This window comes from Muntiacus reevesi, chromosome 2 (assembly GCF_963930625.1).
Source record: "Muntiacus reevesi chromosome 2, mMunRee1.1, whole genome shotgun sequence".
In the NCBI taxonomy this organism is placed as follows: Eukaryota; Metazoa; Chordata; class Mammalia; order Artiodactyla; family Cervidae; genus Muntiacus; species Muntiacus reevesi.
The window spans coordinates 9,012,623-9,034,783 of NC_089250.1; the positions used below are offsets into that span (position 1 = coordinate 9,012,623).

At 39.8% G+C, this 22,161-nt stretch overlaps 1 protein-coding gene across 1 annotated transcript in view; it reads left to right on the top strand.

Annotated features, from left to right (window-relative positions):
- Positions 1-22,161, top strand: part of MACROD2 (mono-ADP ribosylhydrolase 2) — a 2,149,518-nt gene that overhangs the window by 1,926,938 nt on the left and 200,419 nt on the right. The window contains exon 9 of the mRNA XM_065919545.1: positions 8,488-8,569. Coding sequence (XP_065775617.1) covers positions 8,488-8,569 — 82 coding nt within the window. The remainder of the gene's footprint in view (positions 1-8,487; positions 8,570-22,161) is intronic.

Consider the following 22,161-nt stretch of genomic DNA (forward strand, 5'->3'; position numbering starts at 1 on the left):
CTTCACGGCCTCCAGGTTAGCGGTCAGCCCTGATGACACCTTGATTTCAGCCTTTTGATAGCTGACCAGAAAACACAGTCACACCAGGCAGACGTGATCTACCGAACCCTAAACCAATAGTCAGAGGTTGTTCTGAGCCACAAAGCTTGGGGTCGCTTGTTATGCAACAGAAGAAGCTAATATATCAGCCGCCACAAGGTCAGCATTTCCATTTTAGAGATGAGGAGACCGAGGCTTAGAAAGGGTAGTGGCATGCTCAGGATCAGAGAGCAGCTAAGTGGTCAGGTCCAGGTTGGAACACAGCCAGCTGGCGTTGGAATACAGGGGTGACTCACTGTGGGAGATGGGAGACAAATGTCCCCAAGCCCAAAGCCCCTGTCTTCTCCTGTAAATATAAATATGATGGAGTGGTCACTCCCCGAATTAGTCAGAAGAGACTTTTTAAAAGATGTACTGAAGGTATTTAATCACTTTAGCTCATTAAAGAGGAGAGTTTCCTGATGGGGCCTGAACTCTTAAAAGGCATCTGCAGGTTGGAGATGGAGGAAGTCATAGACACATACTCTTGCTGGCCTGAAAGGAAAAAGAATCCATATCCTGAACTGCCTTCCAAGGCCACAATGACAAGGAATTACAGGTGACCTCTGGAAGCTAAAACTGTCCCTAGTCAACAAGTAGCAAGATATTATGGACCTCAGTCCTACAGCTATAGGGAACTAGAGTCTGCCAACAACCTGAATGAGGCTGTAAGTGGACCCTGGGCTCAGGTGAGAACTTCAGGGCAGCTGACACCCGATCGCAACTTCTGAGACCCCGAGTGGAGGACCCAACTCTGTACGGTCTGGACTTTTGACCTATAGAAACTCTTAGACAATAAAACTTTGTTTTATAAGTTGCTAAGTTTTTGGTCATCTGTTATATGACACCAGAACTAATATACTGGGGTGAGGAGAGATTGGTCTCCTTTTACTGCACAGAATCAAAGAGAAGGGGCTAGGACCCAGAAATGTATCCATTTCTTGGTTTTGTTCTTTATTCAGTAGTGACTGTATCCCTTTCTAACTCTGTTTAAACTTGACTTACCCAAAGCCCCAAGCAAGCTCCTGTTGTCCTGGTCTTCCATCCGTCTCAAAACCTGTTCTTATGTCATGTTGATACTTAAGCCTTGGAATTTAATTCACTTATTAGCAGCAGCCACTGTTTTAGGAAGATCCCCAATATCCAAGCCTGTCCTGGTGAGGCTGTTGGTTTATCTGTCAGTAAGGCTGAACATCTGCTTGCCCATCAGGCTGAATTTACACAGGGTACCCCTCCATCAGTTAAGGCCATATTTGCCTGCACGCTAGGTCTCTGAGTGCTTATCGTTTGTCATTGGGGAAGCAAGTTGCATTCATCAGACTCCATTCATTCTCCCAGGATCGCTGAACCCACGATAATCTTGGCTGTGTCAGCTGCCCTAGGACTGGTAGCCGTGAAAAATGGAGGTCGGCCACAGATATTCCAAACCTGCTTTGCTGCGTAACCCTCTTCAGGGGCAGTGGCTGTGATGCTGAAAAAGATTAATAGAACTTATGTTATCATATTTATGGGGCGTAAAACCCCCAACTGTGGATTAATGGATATCTTGGTGGAGAAAAATACATTTTTACTCCTTTACGCCTTGATGGGTGAGCTACAGTTGGCATCAGTAGAAATAGAGAGAGAGATTGCCTTCAGAAGGTCAGTTTTTAAAGGACTTTTTTGACCTCTAAGTCAGTGAAAATGGATTTTTGATTGTTGACCAAGACAACTGTAACAAAAGACTTTCAATCTTAGAAAAAATTCTTATTGAAGTATAATATTCAGAGGACACAGATCCTAAGTATGACTTTTCACAGACCGAACGCATCTAGGGAACTAGCACCCAGATTGAAAAACCAGGGTCCCAAGCATTTCCCTAGGGCCCTTTTCACCAACCCTCACCCCAGAGTAATTTGCTGTGTTTACTTTTAACACCATAGGTGACTCTTCCTATTTCTCTAACATTTTTAAACTTTATAGAAATGGAACCATCCAGTGTGAACTCCATTTTTTAATGGATTCTTTTATTCAATATTCTTAATTTGTATTATTGTGTGTAGTTATAAATTTTCAAGTCTTTCCAGTTTGTGTATCCCCTTGTATGCATGCGCGCATGCATGCTAAGTCACTTCAGTCGTGTCCGAATCTGTGCAAACCTATGAACTGCAGCCCACCAGGCTCCTCTGTCCATGAGATTCTCCAGGCAAGAATACGGGAGTGGATTGCCATGACCGCCTCCAGGGAATCTTCCCGACCCAGGGATTGAACCTGTGTCTCTTATGTCCCCTGCATTGAAGGCAGGTTCTTCACCACTTGCACCACCTAGGAAGCCCCTTGTATGAATAGATCACAATTAATTTATTCATTCTACTCTTTGTGGGCAGTAAGTAGCTTCCAAGTTGGAGAGAACTACAAATTAATGCTGCTGTGAATGTTGAAATATGTGTCCTTTTGTAAACATACATATGTATTCTGCTGGGTGTCTGCCTAGGGGTGGAATTGTGGGGTTGTAGGGTACGTACATATTCAGCTAATTTAGTAGGTACTGCCACATAATTCTCCAAAGTGACTGTAAAGCAGTATATGAAAGTTCTTGTTAACCCACATCCTTGCCAATGTTTGATACTGTTTATTCACTTTAAAAAGGTTTTTAAACTTTTAAAACATCATAGTTTACAGGTACTATCATTGTTTCTGTTATGAAACTAAGAAGCACCCTGTATAAAAACATCAGTGCTGGGCTCAGGCACCTTTGTACCTGGCATAGTTTCATTGGATAAGATGACAATCAGTAACAATAAATGACTCACCCTTTGTGTAGCTCTTTTCTACTTTTTGTGAAACATCCAGGCCCCTCTATAATTGTGTACTCTGACAAACATAAGTGAAAGTCTTGTGTTCTTCCAAAAGAAGTCATTTTTGGTTCTGGAACTAAAATACCCTTAAAATACATCTGCCATGAACTTGCCTTTTAGTCAGCTCTGTTTTCCTTAACTAGTACTCTGGGAATATTTACAAAGTTCCTGTTATGTGTCAGGAACTACACAATGCAAAGGTGAGCATCACCCCAGTCTTCGTAAGGTTCTAGTTTAAGATTGTAACAAGAACTACAGTTACATCATCAATTCCTAAAAATTTTAATGTCACCTTTTATCTTATTTGCAGTATGTGTTAGCCTGAGGACCCATCTGAGTTTACTAATAACTTGCACATTAAAAAAGAAGAATGTGAGTCATTTTAAGTACAAAGGTTTCTTTAACTACCAAACATCACCTCCATACATTAGAAAGTTCACCAAGAAGATGGACTGGGACCAACCAAAGTCTATACTGAAGAAAGTCACCGGACTCTGAGTAACCTTGACAGGTTATACCCTTTCATAAAGGAGCATTTTTATTATTCTTTGCCCTGCATCATGTTCTTTACCATAATATCCAACTAAATGATTTAAAGATTACATCAGTTGAGCATAATCGGGGAAGCAAAACTTTATGAGAGATATGGAATAAGGGTTTTTCTTATAGGGATTAGAACTTATTCAACAGTGAGAAACTGAGGAAGTCAGTGTCCAGAAGGGGATGACTTCGCGGAACAGAGAAGAGTCCCTACCTAGGGCCCAGCAGAGAGAGGTGCCGAACCTCCGCTTCTGACCGGGCCTGGAGGGTGTTAGCAGGGCAGGGGCGTCCTGAGGACAGCTGGATGCCCAGTGGAAGTGAGCAAAGACAGTGGGAGCCACGGGAGCGAAGAGGAGCCCCAGGAACAAACTGCCGCGTACATGTGCCCCTCGGTGCCCGGGAGCCCGGAGCTGCCGTGCCCGCAGGAGAGGAGCTGGTGCCCTGGGCCCAGGGCTGCGCGTGTGCCTGGCCCAGGACTCAGGGGGCCAGCAGGGCTGAGAGGCGCTGTGGGCCACACTCGGGTGAGCCAGGAATGAGCAGCAGCACAGACCTGCCCGGAAGCCTCCACGCCTGCCCAGAGCAGTGGGTGCAGCCACACTTCTGCCCCCAGATCTCATAGCAATCGCTCCGTGGACAACTAAGCCAGAACTCTTCACAGAAACGTGAGTTCAGCTTGACTCAGTTGGCACTGTATCACACAACCACAGAGGTAGACTTTGAGATAAAAAAGCAGAAGAAAGAAGCGATAGAGATGATTTAATGCAATCCTTTCCTTATGAGACGTGAACACTGAGGCCCAGAGACACAATGGCTCGTCCAGTGTCCCAGAGCAAGTGACAGGCCCAGAAACTCAGTCCCTCGGGTCACCATCTGGGTGACTGCACAGAAAGAACCCTTCACGTGATGGTAAGAGGCCTGGAATTCTGCCACTAATTGTTTGGCCTTGGGTGGGGGAAACTTCCCTCAATTCTGGATTCAAGTTTTCTTATGAGAAACTTGCTAAGACCCACAAACTGAAGGTGCTCAATTAATATCTGAAGAATAAATGAATAAATATATTCTCTCAAGAACAACCATTTGTACAAAATCATTTTATTTATACCTAATATAGAAGAAAATTGAAATCATGCTCCAAAGCCTCAGTACTGAGACATCTTTCCATATGCTCATGAAATTTATCTGCAGCTAGAATGGATCACCCAGGTTCTTCCTCCTTTGCACAAGTCAGATTTTCTATCTCTCAACTGTGTAGTAATTACACTGTCTGTATTCTTCTTGTCATTCCATTGTGACTTCTACTTGATCCAGTCAGTCTGAGCTTTTCAGTAGGAGTCAATACCATGCAGCTGGAGAAGCAAGAATCCAAAAATGGCAATAGGCAGGAGCTAGAAGAATATCCAATTTCTAACTATGCGATTTGATGTTTTGCACATGAATCCACAGTTTGGGCAGAATTCAGCAGGAAGGGATCGTCTCTGGCCCAGATGGTATTACCTAGAGTAGCTGAAAAGCCAGGAGCTGAAATCACCCAGGGGCTACTCACTTCCAGCTGGGTCTGTTGGCTAGACTTTCTGCAAATGAATTCTCCAGGGACCTCTGATTCTCAGGGCACAATGATTAGGTATGGGAGTGAGTATCTCAAGAGAACCAGGCAGAAACTGTATCACCTTTCACGACATGGACCCGAAACTCACATATCATTTCTGCAAGGGTTCTAGGTACTCCCAGATTCAAGAGAAGACCCCACCTCTCAATGAGGAGATGGTCAGCATTACATCGTAAGAGGAACCTGAAGGATGGGATATCTTGCACACCATCTTGGAAAATACAGTCCACCACAAGTGGTGACCAATACCCATAATGAGTTTATAAACACAGAGCTTGCCAGCTAAATGAGCTCTTATCCAACAATAACCCCAAGCATATATATGTATGAGAATACACACACATATGTGTATATATATAACAAGTACTTGGCAAATGAGGTTAATTCTTGGATTTAACTTGCTTCTAAGATATTTCCAGTGTTATGCCTAAGGATAAGGGCAGAGAACTGGGCCACCTAATTAGTTTAAAATAAAAGTACTTTTCCTTCATCATCCATCTTCTCTCTGTGAGGAAAAAAAAAAGATGAATAAATCAGGCTGCTGAATTTTGGACCCATACCATTTCCATGGTAACAAACCCTAAAATGTTAAAAGGTGGATTACAATTCCATGCAATATTTAAAAAATCTGGATTTAGTCTGTAGTGCCCAAAAGTACACTTAATAACAATGAATAACATTACCACTAACCCTCCCTCCCCCACAACAAATGTACTCCACACACACACGCAACATAAGTGGTTTTTTTTAATCCCACAATTTATATTAAGTGAACATAAAAATAAGGAGAAATTAGTACAAATGAGACTATCTAGCTTGGCTTGTTCTTCTTAGATCTGCTTTGAACCAAGTTTTCTTGTTTTGATTTTGATCTTAATTAGAGGACTTTAGAGATAATCCGATCATTTGAAGCCTGGAGAAAAAAGTCAACCATCAAAAGCACAGAAGTGAGAATAATTATGGTGTTTGGAAATTATAAGTAGTTTACTGAAGCTGAAGAGTAGAGTGTGTCTAACACAGAATCTTACTTTTTTTACTGAACTATATTATATTGAACTATAATTGACTTGCAATATTGTGTTAGTTTCTGCCATACAGGAAAGTGACTCAGTTATACATATATATTATATATACATATATAATTATATATATTATATATATATAATATATATTCTTTTTCATATTATTTTCCATTATGATTTATCACAGGATATTGAATATAGTTCCCAGAGCTGTACAATAGGACTTTGTTGTTTATCCATTCAATATAAAATAATTAGCATCTACTAATCCCAAACCCCCACCTCATCCCTACCCTACCTCCCCTTCCCTTTGGCCACCACAAGTCTGTTCTCTGTGTTTATGAGTCTATTTCTGCTTCATAGATAAGGTCATTTGTGTCATGTTTTAGATTCCACATGTAAGTGAGATCATATGGTATTTGTCCTCTTTCTGACTTAGTATGATAATCTCTACGTCCATCTATGTTGTTGCAAATGATATTATTTCATTTTTATGACTGAATAGTAACAGAATCTTATTTTTAATGTTAGGACTTTTAATTATGGTGTATTTCATATATATATAGAAAGGTATAGAATGAGTATAGAATATGATATCTATGTACCTACCCCCATAGTTAATAGCAGTTACCCATCACCTTATTTTTTCTTGGATCTATTTTCTTTCTATATAAATAAAATTTCACTATTCAGTTAAAGCCTCACCAGTCCATCATTTTACCTTCCCTCCGTTTCCAGATATCATCATTGTCTTGAAGTTCATGTGCAACTTTCCTACACATGTTTCGGGGAGTTAGTGCTTATGAATGAATCCCTACACTCTTCTATATTTGTGTTTTAAAACTTTGTGTAGTGACATCAGAGCATGTATGGCCTCAGAGCATGTTTGTCCTTTTGTAACTCATTTTTAATGCTCGACATTATGATTTTTATCTTTAGCTACAGGGCATAAACACTCCATAGGGAAACTGGAGGTGAGCATTCAGTATTGCACAGATAGTTAATCACTGATTCAACTAAATGTATACGTAACCTGGAGAGTGAGTTGATGGTGAGTTTTTACATTTGTCAAAAATGTTAACGCCACGTAGGCAGGACTGGACACCAGAAACTCAGGTGAATAGAGGGAAAGGAAAGCAGGGTTATTTGTACCCCAGTCCCTCCATTTCTGAAGGCTAGGTGCTCTCTCCGCCCTGTGGGAACAGTGGCTGGGGATGCACGGTTTCTGTTAAAGTCCAGTGACTGCCCAGGAGGCAGTCCGCTTAGCTGGGGGTCTAGCCTTGTGCAGGGATCAGGAAGCCACACCTCTGAACCTCCGTTAGCTCAGAGAACCCTGGTGATTCTTCGTGTCCTAATCCTCTCTCTCCCCTCTCAGGCATGTCGATCACTCTCCTCCTAGGAACTCGGGACTCGGCTCATATGACTCTGTCCCCCAGAGGCTGGGAGAGCTGAGAGATTGGGTGGATGAAATCCCTTTGGGTTTTTTCCTGTCCTGTCACACACACACCCCACTTCTGTTCCCTACTGATGTTCCGTTCAATTGCCAGTTGCAATTTGATGAATGGAGTAATTTTTAACTTTTTGTACATTGTTAAAATAAAGGAACAAAGGGGGTGTTAGTTTTCAAGACACAAAATTGAGTCACTGATTTAATATCAGATATCCCTGAGCTGTTAGGTGTATCCCATCTCTCTTCTCTGGTACCAATTACTCTAGGAATGTCTCAGAGAAACTCCTTACATGCAGAAGCTCTCAAAATAGAAAAAAAGGGACTGTGCAAACATTTTACTTCTGAAGTGGCATTTCCTTATTCAGTAATAACCTACCAGATTAGTTATATTGGCCTCATGCACTGTCAACTAATTATAGTTTATTTCTGCTGCATTTCCAAGTATGTAAAGCTAAAAGCAAGTGACTGCATGCAAATTATACTGTTTGAAGCTTTTTAGGTCATGTTCAAATACTAACAGTTTTGATAAATATATTTGTTTAACAAGGGTAGGACAAAGAGCTCTCTGTTTACTGACATACTTTATTGTCATTCCGCTGTACACCTCTCGTGTGGCTGTTTAATAGAACATAAAAGTCTAGGTATCCTGGTGGAATCTCAGATCTTATTTATAGCTTGCTGCAAAGTGGCTTATTGTCATTTATTGTTTCTTATTTGATTTATACAACATCTTTCCACCAAATTGCCCATGGGTTTATTTACATAGAGAGTGCATTCACAAACACACACACACACACACATGTGTGCACACCACTTGGTACTCTCATACAGTTAGCAGTATAGCACCAAGAATCTGCGAGAGGGTCTTCTGTTTATTTTTTGTTCCAAGACCATGTTCTGGGAATGCATTTGCCATATTTCCTCTCACTTTAGGTATCTACTGTTTGCCTCTAGGTGGATCGGATCATCTTCTGTGTCTTCCTAGAAGTCGACTTCAAAATCTACAAAAAGAAAATGGGCGAGTTTTTCCCGGCAGGTGAGTAAAGCAGTTTGTTTCCTTTGAAACTGGAAGTTGAAAAAGTGAGGGCATCACTTGTAGTTCTACTTCTTTATTTTGCCTCATAAATAGTCTTTCAAGTGTGATTTCCATACACCAGTCACGTCTGACAGCTTGTGTTTTACTTGTTTTTTTTCCATTTATTTTTATTAGTTGGAGGCTAATTACTTTACAATATTGTAGTGGTTTTTGCCATACATTGACATGAATCAGCCATGGGTGTGCATGTGTTCCCCATCCCGATCCCCCCTCCCACCTCCCTCCCCATCCCATCCCTCTGGGTCTTCCCAGTGCAGCAGCCCTGAGCACTTGTCTCATGCATCCAACCTGGGCTGGTGATCTGTTTCACCCTTGATAATATACTTGTTTCGATGCTATTCTCTCACATCATCCCACCCTTGCCTTCTCCCTCAGAGTAAAAAAGTCTGTTCTATACATCTGTGTCTCTTTTTCTGTCTAGCATATAGGGTTATTGTTACCATCTTTCTAAATTCCATATATATGTGTTAGTATATTCTATTGGTCTCTCTTTCTGGCTTACTTCACTCTGTATAATGGGCTCCAGTTTCATCCATCTCATTAGAACGGATTCAAATGAATTCTTTTTAATGGCTGAGTAATATTCCATGGTGTATATGTACCACAGCTTCTTTATCCATTCATCTACTGATGGGCATCTAGGTTGTTTCCATGTCCTGGCTATTATAAACAGTGCTGCGATGAACACTGGGGTGCACGTGTCTCTTTCAGATCTAGTTTCCTCAGTGTGTATGCCCAGGAGTGGGATTGCTGGATCATATGGCAGTTCTATTTCCAGTTTTTTAAGAAATCTCCACACTGTTCTCCATAGTGGCTGTACTAGTTTGCATTCCCACCAACAGTGTAAGAGGGTTCCCTTTTCTCCACACCCTCTCCAGCATTTATTGCTTGTAGACTTTTGGATAGCAGCCATCCTGACTGGCGTGTAATGGTACCTCATTGTGAAGGCCTAAAGGAGGTGACAGGAAATCCAGGCTGTATACCTCTTGCTCCTGTGAGGTCACTGTGTTGTCCTGGGAAAGTTGGTTCATCTCCTGAGTCTCAGCCCCTCACATCAAAAATGAGGGACTGGACCAAACGGTATTTTCTCTTGCCCTAAATTTCATGTCCTATGATTTCTTCCCCACACTCATAAGTTGTCCAGGTCTGTGCACACACCACCATGTTAAACATGCTAGAAGTTGTGTGAAACCCGTTAATATTTGTAGTCACAATTCAGATTATTACTGCATTCCATCCCTCTTCTCCCCAGTTTTCTCACTCCAAATTGCAGTGGAGAGAGCAGTCCTTTCTAGGGCAATCTGAAAAAGGTAGGCACTCATCTTATTTCACACTTCTTTTTAGAAAGTAGGGGAAACCTCAGGATTATTAAAGAATCTTGAGTAAATTATTTACATCCATTGGATGTGCCATTAACTGTACTTGATTCATTTGAATATCACGCCCACTATCCCTCTTCCAGCCTGTGAATACCTTACTATTTTTATAGTTCTACTATGTCCCGGTGCCCCATGCACTTTTCTAGCCATGGTAAAGAATGGCTCCCAGGTAATTTCAAACTACCATGAGAGTTCCAAAGAATAACAAGGGGAGATAAGAAAGTCTTCTTAAGTGATCAGTGCAAAAAAATAGAGGGAAAAATCAGAAAGGGATAAACTAGAGATATCGTCAAGAAAATTAGAACTATCAAGGGAACATTTCATGCAAAATGGGCACAATAAAGGACAGAAATGGTATGGACCTAACCAGAAATAGAAGATATTAAGAAGAGGTGCAAGAAAACACAGAAAAACTACACAAAAGAGATCTTAATGACCCAGATAACCATGATAATGTGATCACTCACCTAGAGCCAGACATTCCAGAGTGTGAAGTCAAGTGGGCCTTAGGAAGCACCACTACAAAGAAAGCTAGTGGAGGTGATGGAATTCCAGTTGAGCTATTTCAAATCCTAAAAGATGATGCTGTTAAAGTGCTGCATTCAATATGCCAGCAAATTTGGAAAACCCATCAGTGGCCACAGGACTGGAAAAGGTCAATTTTCATTTCAATTCCAAAGAAAGGCAATACCAAAGAATGTTCAAACTACTGCACAATTGCACTCATCTCATATGCCAGCAAAGTAATGCTCAAAATTCTCCAAGATAGGCTTCAATAGTTTGTGAACTGAGAACTTCCAGATGTTCAAACTGGCTTTGGGAAAGGCAGAGGAACCAGACATAAAATTGCCAACATCCTTTGGATCATAGGAAAAGCAAGAGAATTCCAGAAAAACATCCACTTCTGCTTCATTGACTATGCTAAAGCCTTTGGCTGTGTGGATTACAACAAACTGTGGAAAATGCTTAAACGGTTGGGAATACTGAACCACCTTACCTGCCTCCTAAGAAAGCTATATGCAGGTCAAGAAGCAATAGTTAGAACCGGACATGGAACAATGGACTGATTCGAAATTTGGAAAGGAGTACATCAAGGCTGTATATTGTCACCCTGCTTATTTAACTTCTAAAAAGAGTACATCATGTGAAATGCCAGGCTAGGTGAAGCACAAGCTGGAATCAAGATTGCCAGGGGAAATACCAATAACCTCAGATATGTAGATGACACCAGCCTGATGGCAGAAAGCAGAAGAACTAAAGAGCCTATTGATGAAAGTGAAAGAGGAGAGTGAGAAAACTGGCTTAAAACTCAACATTCAAGATAAAGAACATTACAGCATACTAACACATATATATGGAATTTAGAAAGATGGTAACGATAACCCTATATGCAAAACAGAAAAAGAGACACAGAAGTACAGAACAGACTTTTGAACTCTGTGGGAGAAGGTGAGGGTGGGATGTTTCGAAAGAACAGCATATATATTATCTATGGTGAAACAGATCACCAGCCCAGGTGGGATGCATGAATCAAGTACTCGGGCCTGGTGCACTGGGAAGACCCAGAGGAATCGGGTGGAGAGGGAGGTGGGAGGGGGAATCGGGATGGGGAATACATGTAACTCTATGGCTGATTCATATCAATGTATGACAAAACCCACTGGAAAAAATAAATAAATAAATAAAAAATAAAAATTTAAAAAAATTTTTTTAATTAAAAAAATTAACATTTACTCTAAATATTATTCATTTTGAGTACAAATGGTTTATAGATTCAGCAGAATAAAGATGTTGTAGAATAAAAAAGAAAACTCAACATTCAAAAAACTAAGATCATGGCATGTCGTCCCACCACTTCCTGGCAAATAGATGGGGAAGCAATGGAAACAGGGACAGAACTTATGTTCTTGGGTTCCAAAATCACTGTAGATGGTGACTGCAGTAATGAAGTTAAAAGACACTTGCTCCTTGGAAGAAAAGCTACAACAAACATAGACAGCATATTAAAAAACAGAGACATTACTTTACCAACAAAGGTCCATATGGTCAAAGCTATAGTTTTCCCAGTAGTCACGTATAGATGTGAGAGTTGGACCATAAAGAAAGCTGAATGCCAAAGAATTGATAGTTTTGAACTGTGGTGTTGGGGAAGACTCTTGACAGTCTCTTAGTTTGCAAGGAGATCAAACCAGTCAATCCTAAAGGAAATCAGTCCTGAATATCCATTGGAAGGACTGATGCTGAAGCTGAAGCTCCAGTACTTTGGTCACCTGATGCAAAGAACTGACTCATTGGAAAAACTCCTGACATTGGGGAGGAGAAAGGAATGATAGAGGATGAGATGGTTGGATGGCATCACCGACTCAATAGACATGAGTTTGCGCAAGCTCTGGGAGATGGTGGTGGACAGGGAAACCTGGCGTGCTGCAGTCCATGGGGTCACAAAGAGTTGGGCATGACTGAGTGACTGAACTGAACTGTTGAACACTGTGGCACGTGCCTTTCAGAAGTTCTTTTTTGAGGTCCATCTCAAATGGTCTTTCATCTAACTAGTGATTCTGGCAATAGGAAGTTGTGAATGAAGGCTGCTGGTATCTGCCACCCTCTTAAGCAACCTCTCAGAACCTCATGATAGAGAGGATGCCCTGTCTACCCTCAGATCAGAATCGGTTGCCTAGCTACGGAACAGCTACAGAAAATGCTGGAGATGTTCCATTCTGTGCAGATGATCAAGATGGGCTAAGTTCTCCTGGTTGATTTGAAGTCCTCCCTAATGTTATAATTGGAAGGTGAACCTGCTAAGTGTATTTCATTTGGGACTTTACAATATCCCCCTACCTGGAACATAACATCAATCCAGAGAGACTCCCATGTGATGAAGAAGATCAGGGTTGTGATCTTTTTTCTCTTTTTCCTCCTCCTCCTTCTCCTTCCCCTCCTTGTTTCACTTGTATTCATTTTTTCAAGCAACTCAGTATTTTCCAGAATATAAAGCACATGATAGCTGTTTAATAAGTAGTTGCTGATATGAGTTGAATTTAATAAATTCTTCCCTCCATAATCTCATGGCTTCTTTCTGTTTCAATCTTCTTGTTCCATCTTCTCTGTTTATTTCCTGTATAATCACAGTGAGCAGATTTCTGTATTTTAAAGTCTTCTTAAAAGAAAATGTCCATTCAGGTAAAAAATGCAACTTGCTATGGTATGTGATTGTAAATGCCTTGTCAACACCACAGCATGATTTATAAGATTTTATAAATTTTGGATTCCTTGACATGTTTGGCAATAATGACATCATATTTATTCTTAAACCTCTGAAAATGAAAACTTGCTTTCACCCTAACATATGAGGAAAAAAATAATTGTATAAGTATAATGCATTGCTATTAAAACAAATCTATCCATCAGCAGGTGTTTCCAGTGATGCAAAGCCAAAAATCACATTACAAGTTTTAAAAAATGGGACAGTTTTAGTGGTCTAGAATGTATTAATAACTATGCAAATGAATTATTGTTTGAAAATTGCTACTTTAAATAAATCCAAAATGCATCTTAGCACTCAAGTGAGTGAAATAATAATAAAATCATTCTCAGTTTCACATCAGTGCTTTGAATCACACCGTGCTCATGAAATTATTTCTATTACATATTTATAATAGTAAGTACATTTTTAAACTAAATGTCAAAATCCTCCAATATTGTTCAGTATTTCTGCAATGCTGAGGCATCAGCCATTTGTAAATTCTAAATATGAAATATGAAATAAAAGTGACTTCTAATGGAATATGTGACTGCTAATATAGATGATATACATTATCTGTCCATAATTTGAATTTATGGTTAATTCATGACCGTACTATCTTTGACTGGAATATAATTTTTCTGACTTGCACATACTCCCTAGACTGACTTCAGATTATCTAGCTAGTCCTCTTAACCCTTCTCAATGCAATAATGATCATAGTTTAGGGGGGAAAGTCCTTTTTATATTAAACAAGATCTCTGTGTTTGGGGATACTGTAGTCCCATGTCTTTAAATTTCATAATGGAGACTAAGACAACATGAATGAGAAAACAATAGAAGTTAGACTAGAAATGATCATCATAAGGATACAACACATACATAACTACTGCTTGATGTTAGTAACAGGCATAATAGCTAACCTTATGGATTGCTTTCTATCAGTCAAAAGATACATAGATTAAATCAGTTAATTCCTCATGATAACTCTGAGAAAGTCAGCATGATAGCAGCCCTACTTTTTCGATATGGAAAATGATGCACACTTCAGAAAAGTGAGACATACAGCTAGGGAGTAACAGAGCTTTATTTTAAAACTGAGAACGGTATCTGTCATGGCACAAGTAATAAAAGGGCCTTCTGAGAAGGCTGGGGTCAAATCCTAAGAGGCATCTGGAGCATCGAGAAAGTCTCCCTGATTTCATCTGATTCTCATAACTTTTCAAATCTGCTAGGCTTCTCTCCCTTCTAATATCTGAATTTTTCCTCATGAAACCACTCTAATTAGAGTCAAGTTGGTACCTTATTATAGATTTCAAAATCAAATTCCATCTAACTCATCCAGGTAGTGTGGTACAGTTTTCTGTAGATAAGTGGTCACTAGGAAGTCAAAGGGATCACAGGAGAAGATGGAAAAGTATCTGTATTAGTTTATCGGGGTTGCCATAAATAGAGCATCACAAACTGAATGGCTCAAACAACTGAAATTTATTTTCTCACAATTCTGAAGACTAGAAGTTCAGAATCAGGGTGTAGGAAAGGCTGGTTTATTCGCCAGCCTCTCTCCTTGGCTTGTTGATGGCCATATTTGTCCTGTGACTTCATGCGGGCTTCCCTCTGCGTGTCTTTGTTTCAGTCTCCTCTTCTTACAGGGACATCATTCATACTGGATCAGTGTCCATCCCGGTAAATTCATTTTAATTTAATTACTTCTTTAAAACCCTATCTCCAAGTAGTCACAGATAGTTCAGTTCAGATGCTCAGTCATGTCTGACTCTTTGCGACCCCATGGTCTGCAGCACGCCAGGCTTCCCTGTCCATCACCAACTCCTGGAGCTTACTCAAACTCATGTCCATTGAGTTGGTGATGCCATCCAACCATCTCATCCTCTGTCATCCCCTTCTGCTCCCGCCTTCAATATTTCCCAGCATCAGGATCTTTTCAAATGAATCAGTTCTTCACATCAGATGACCACAGTACTGGAGTTTCAGCTTCAGCATCAGTCCTTCGAATGAATATTCAGGACTGATTTCCTTTAGGATGGACTTGTTAGACAGATGGTTAGGGCTTCAAAATATGAGTGTTGGGGGGACACATTTAGCCCTTAATAGAGCCCATCAGGGAAATGCATTAGGAACTTTGGAGGAAAGAAACCAGCAACAGGTTTTTTTGAACAGTTTTATGTCTTTCTGTGGGTGAAGCACACGTGACTTTTTCTTTCTGGGAGTATTTGTTAGCAGTCTGGTGTGGCAGCTTATGGAATTATCATACACTTTAGTTGCAAATAATTTATAGTTACATGTGTCATTTCATAGCCTACAGCAAGTAATATTTGTATGATTCAAGTCTGAAATTTCTTTGTTCTTTACATAAAAGGTTTGGATTTTTCAGTGGGTAGGATTTATTTTGTATAGTTTTCAGTGAATATAAAAAACAAAGCATAAAAACACAAGTTCTGATTCTGAATGTGGGAGTCAATTTGTTTCTTTTTTATTGTACCCTTAAGTCCTAACAGAGAATTTAAGGACATTAATTTTCTTCATAATAAGAATGTCTGATTCTCAGTTTTGAGATTGGATCAAAGAATCCTCATATTAGAAACTTGAAAGATAGGATCAAGTCACCACCTTCCCTTTTTTTGGAGGGAAAGTCAAATTTCTTTACTGTAGGGTTTCCCAAATAGTGGTGATTTTGCCCTTCCAAGAACAATTGGAGACATTTTTGTTACTCAAACTAGAGGAAGGGAAGTGCTACTGGCAACTAGCGAGTCAATGCCAGGCATGGAACTCAACATCCTGTAATGCACGAGAGCCTCACAGCAAAGACTTTTCTGACCACAGATGTCAACAGTGCAAAAGCTGAGAAACTGCTCTACTGTGACCATCTCTCTCTTAAAATTCAGGCCACCAAAGCAGGCTTTGCCTTTGGATCGGGTTTATTTCTACTTGCTAATACCTTACCCAAACTTAGCTGGATTTTGAACCTGTGCCTTCACCCTGATCTTTGACTCCCTAGATTCATAACCATCTCCTGGTCTAGTCTTCTGGGTCTGCCTTCTCCCCATTCACTCTGGACACACATATTTCTTTGTGTGTGTTTCTGCTACACCCAGCCCAATGGCCTGGTTCTTCCAACCCAGCCCACTCCTGGTATTGCTCATTATTGCCACCTAGGAGATCTAATGTAATAATCTCAGAAAGTGTGGTTAACTGTTATGTAGTTTTTATACATCTAGTGAATAAGTGAGTGCAATTGTGCGGTGGTTTGAGCATTCTGTGGCATTGCCTTTCTTTGGGATTGGAATGAAATCTGAACTTTTCCAGTCCTGTGGCCACTGCTGAGTTTTCCATATTTGCTGGCATATTGAGTGCAGAACTTTCACAGCATCATCTTTCAGGATTTGAAATAGCTCAACTGGAATTCCATCACCCCCACTAGCTTTGTTTATAGCGATGCTTTCTAAGGCCCACTTGACTTCACATTCCAGGATGTCTGGCTCTAGGTGAGTGATCACACCATCGTGATTATCTCAGTTGTGAAGATCTTTTCTGTACAGTTCTTCTGTGTATTCTTGCCACCTCGTCTTAATATCTTCTGCTTCTGTTAGGTCCATGCCATTTCTGTCCTTTATCAAGCCCATCTTTGCATGAAATGTTCCCTTGATGTCTCTAATCTTCTTGACGAGATCTCTAGTCTTTCCCATTCTTTTATTTTCCTCTATTTCTTTACTTTGATCACTGAGGAAGGCTTTCTTATCTCTCCTTGCTCTTCTTTGGAACTCTGCATTCCAATCCCAAAGAAAGACAATCCCAAAGAATGCTCAAACTACCACACAATTGCACTCATCTCACACGCTAGTAAAGCAATGCTCAAAATTCTCCAAGCCAGGCTTCAGCAATACATGAACCGTGAACTTCCAGATGTTTAAGCTGGTTTTAGAAAAGGCAGAGGAACCAGAGATCAAATTGTCAATATCCACTGGATCATCAAAAAAGCAAGAGAGCTCCAGAAAAACATCTATTTCTGCTTTATTGACTATGCCAAAGCCTTTGACTATGTGGATCACAATAAACTATGGAAAATTCTGAAAGAGATGGGAATACCAGACCACCTGACCTGCCTCTTTAGAAACCTATATGCAGGTCAGGAAGCAACAGTTAGAAATGGACATGGAACAACAAAGTGGCTCCAAATAGGAAAAGGAGTAGGTCAAGGCTGTATATTGTCACCCTGCTTATTTAATTTATATGCAGAGTACATCATGAGACACGCTGGGCTGGGTGAAGCACAAGCTGGAATCAAGATTGCCGGGAGAAATATCAATAACCTCAGATATGCAGATGGCATCACCCTTATGGCAGAAAGTGAAGAGGAACTAAAAAGCCTCTTGATGAAAGTGAAAGAGGAGAGTGAAAAAGTTGGCTTAAAGCTCAACAGTCAGAAAACTAAGATCATGGCATCCGGTCCCATCACTTTATGGCAAATAGATGGGGAAACAGTGGAAATAGTGTCAGACTTTATTTTTGGGGGCTCCAAAATCACTGCAGATGGTGATTGCAGCCATGAAGTTAAAAGACGTTTACTCCTTGGAAGAAAAGTTATGACCAGCCTAGATAACATATTAAAACGCAGAGACATTACTTTGCAAACAAGGGTCCATCTAGTCAAGGCGATGGTTTTTCCAGTGGTCATGTATGGATGTGAGAGTTGCACAGAGGAGAAAGCTTGAGTGAGAAAAAATTAATGCTTTTAAACTGTGGTGTTGGAGAAGACTCTTGAGAGTCCCTTGGACTGCAAGGAGATCCAACCAGTCCATCCTAAAGGAGATCAGTCCTGGGTGTTCATTGGAAGGACTGGTGCTGAAGCTGAAACTCCAATACTTTGGCCACCTCATGTGAAGAGTTGACTCATTGGCAAAGACCCTGATGCTGGGAGGGATTGGGGGCAGGAGGAGAATGGGACGACAGAGGATGAGATGGCTGGATGGCATCACCAACTCGATGGGCATGAGTTTGAGTAAACTCCGGGCATTGGTGATGGACAGGGATGCCTGGAGTGCTGTGATTCATGGGGTTGCACAGAGTGGGACATGACTGAGCGACTGAACTGAACTGAATGAATAAGGGTAGAGGTGAAGCAAATAGGCAGAACAAAGAAGAACAAATTCAGCAATTAGTCTCTCTACATACCTCAAGCAAAAGTTACGATTTTTTTGGCTAAAAGTTTCACTTTTATCAGTGACCATTGGGTTAGTGACCATTCATTGACAATATTACCTTGTGAGCTCACAAATATATTTGATACTAGAGATCTTCCATCCCCTCCCAGTATCCAAACTTAGTTGACTCATTCACAAAGAAAGTGACTATGACTAAAAAAATTTATCCATATGCTCCTTATAGTTTGACCCTGAAAGTGATTAGATTTGTCTAATTTTTCTTCCAAGTAGGATATTTATATAGCATATACACAATATTCATGTTGACTTATGCAGAGTTAACTATAATTAAATATGTATCCTCCTAATAGTAAGTAGCTGAGAAAATTAATAAAATAGGAAAATTATTCTGGATGAAGTTGTATTCTTCTCAAACCTGTCACTTGCTCTTAGAGGAAGATTTGCTTTAGACAGAAAATTTCATTTGTGTTTGAGTGTGACTCGAAAACTATTTAAGAAAATCAAATAGAAAAGAGGCTGAAATTTTCACTCTCTTTTTGACAGACATAGCAAAATAATGAACCATTTGACTCACTAATATATTTGGGAGGCATTTCCAAGTACAGTATGATAATGATAAACTTTATAAAGCTGCAAAAGTATTCAGTGCCTTAAAAATGAGCTTGAGAAATATATTTGTATTAATATACACATATAGAAACACATGTATGACCTGTATAAAGTTATGAGTAGATAAAATTAATAGACATAAAATTATGAATGTTTATAAATTATGAATTTTGCTGGAGATGATTTCTGCCCTTAAACATAGATTTTTCTTTGTTGGATATAACGCAAAATCATTTGAATGAAAAAGTCAAAGCATAAGTCAGGTTTGAGAACTCTACATTGGCAACCTACTAAAAATTAAACAGATGACAATGGTTGCCTAAATTACATAGGTTTTATTCAAAAATTTGACAGATACATTATTAATTTATTTTATTTGAATATGCAGACATATTTAGGTTTCATGCTTTTTCCATTCTTACAAAAAGATCATCATAAAGAAAACCCCAAATATAGATTTTGATGAGAATTGTCATATCTTTTAACATATGCCTCTTATTTTCTAAACACAACAAGTCAAGAATCTTCTCAATCAGGTTCCAGTTATTTCAACCTCCCTATAGACTTCCAAACATAAATTAAATTTTATTAATACAAATACATCTTTCATTAATTTTCCTAACTGTTTTTCTGTCATTTATCTCTGTCTAAATTATATACATTCTTACAATTTGTCTCCAGCTGAATTTTTTATGTTATGATTTCTTTTTTAACCTTTGTCTTGTCTCATCAATAGAAAGGTAAATTTGGAGAGAATCAAGACCATTTCCAATATTCTGTTGTACTTCCATAATCTGGAAAATTTCAAAATATATATAGTAGGTGTTTATTAAACTAACAAATAGCTACCATGACCTTTAAAGATAAAACAGATATCTCAGTTGGTAAAGAATCCACCTGCTATGCAGGAGGCCCTGGTTTGATCCCTGGGTCAGGAAAATCCACTGGAAAAGGGATAGGCTACCCACTCCAGTATTCTTGGGCTTCTCTTGTGGCTCAACTGGTAAAGAATCCACCTGCAATGCAGGAGATCTGGGTTCGATCCCTGGGCCGGGAAGATCCTGTAGAGAAGGGAAAGGCTACCCACTCCAGTATTCTGGCCTGGACAATTCCATGGACTATACACAATCCATGGGGTTGCAAAGAGTTGGACACGACTGAGTGACTTTCACTTTTCACTCAAGTAAAAGGTTTTTTTTTTTTTTTTAGAAATCCTAATCTAGATAAAGGAATGGCACATCTTTTCATTTATTTTTTGTCATAAGGGAAGAGTATTTCTCTAAAAATATCTTTCTAAAATTATATCCTCTGACAAATGGACATGATTTTTTAAAATTTATACCTGAATCTATTCTTCCAAAGCTAAGAAGAAAAAGGTACAGTCAGTCCTTCATATTCACAGCTTTCATATCTATAGATTCAACCAACCTTTTTTAAAATATACTTTTAAAAAATTTTTAGCAAGTCCTTCAAAGCAAAATGTGAATTTGCTACATGCTAAGCATTTACATGGTATTAGGTATTATCAGTATTCTAGGAATGATTTAAAGTATATGAGAGGACAAGCGTAGGTTATATGCAAGTAATATGCCATTTTGTACAAAGGACTTGTGCATCCCTGTATTTGGGTAGCTGCCTAAGATTCCTAGAACCAGTCTCCTTCAGATACCAAGGGTTTGACTATATTCACCCAACCTCTTTTTCATCTCCCTTCTCACTCATAAGTTTTTCTCGTACACCATCAGTATTATATGCCTTCTATGTGCCCAAGACTTTGATCACTATTGCATTTAAAATACAGTTCTCATGAGATCCTGAAGTGGCAAGTATTATACAGAACAGTTGGAAGGCAATATCAGCAAATAATCAAGTACAACACTGATACAGTCATAGTACCAGAAATTCGGAGACAAATACATATGAGGACCAGAGTGGTTAAGCTAAGTTTCATGAAGATTCTAGTACCTGCAATGAGCTTTAAGAGATGAACAGAAGGGAATCCCCTGGTGGTCCAGGGGTTAGGATTCGTGCTTTCATGGCTGAGAACATGGGTTCAATCCTTGGTGAGGAACTAAGATCCCTCAAGCTGTGTGGCACAACCAAAAAAGAAAAGGGATGAGCAGGAGCAGAGATGTGATGTCAAATGTTATGTAAGAGACAGAGGAAGAAGGGCAGTTCAGATGGGAGAATCAGGGAAAATAAATAAGATGCTTCTATCAAACGTGTGGATCCTTGACTCAGAAATGTTGACGTTCGTCACCATGCAATAGCTAGTTGGGCCTGAAAGTAAGCCTTTTAGTGGGATTAAGAAGGATTATTTCATTCCTAACTAGAGACTGGCCTTCCAACAAGAACCCTATGGCATAGGTTCATCAGCTGATTTTTGGGGATAGCAATGAACAGGACACTGAAGAAAGCTCAGCCGATTGCCCAAAATCATGTAGATCGGTATTTCTGACCTCAAATCCTTCCTGCTATGCAACACTTCTTCCCATAACAATTCTGAAAATGTGGGCAGTTGTTCAAAGCTAGACTTTCTGCTAAGAAAGCTATATGTTATCTATTTGTTGTAATAGTGCTGGAGTTTCTGAAGCACTAAACATGCCTCCAGCCACAGGGCATTTCCATATATCCTTTTCCTTCCTCCTCTTATCTGCTCCCCAGTCATCTGTTTTCCAAGAACATCAGTGAACTGGGCACCATGATCTGCTAAGGTTTTCTTTACTCTTGCCATATCAACACAGTGGTCGGAAGGCCAAGTTTGAAGGCCCTGGTGGTGATAGGCATGGTGAAGATCTGAAAAACCTAACTGATAACTAGTGAAGAGCTTGGTACGTAGTCAAAGCCATCGGCTTGTTGGAAGAAAAGCTCTAGGCTTGTCATCACAGCCAGTTTCTGTTCCTGAGACAGCCACCTCAGAACTGTGGGACTTTGTGTAGGTTGTTTAATCTTTCCACGCTTCACTTTTGTCCTGTGCACAAACGGTAATGGGACATTTCCAAATAGAATGAATAACAATGTAAATGAATATTCAGAGAGATGTCTGCACCAAGGATTATACATTTAAAATATGCCTGTTTACTGCTTCTTATAATTTTAAAAGGAAGCATTTCAGTGATTGGA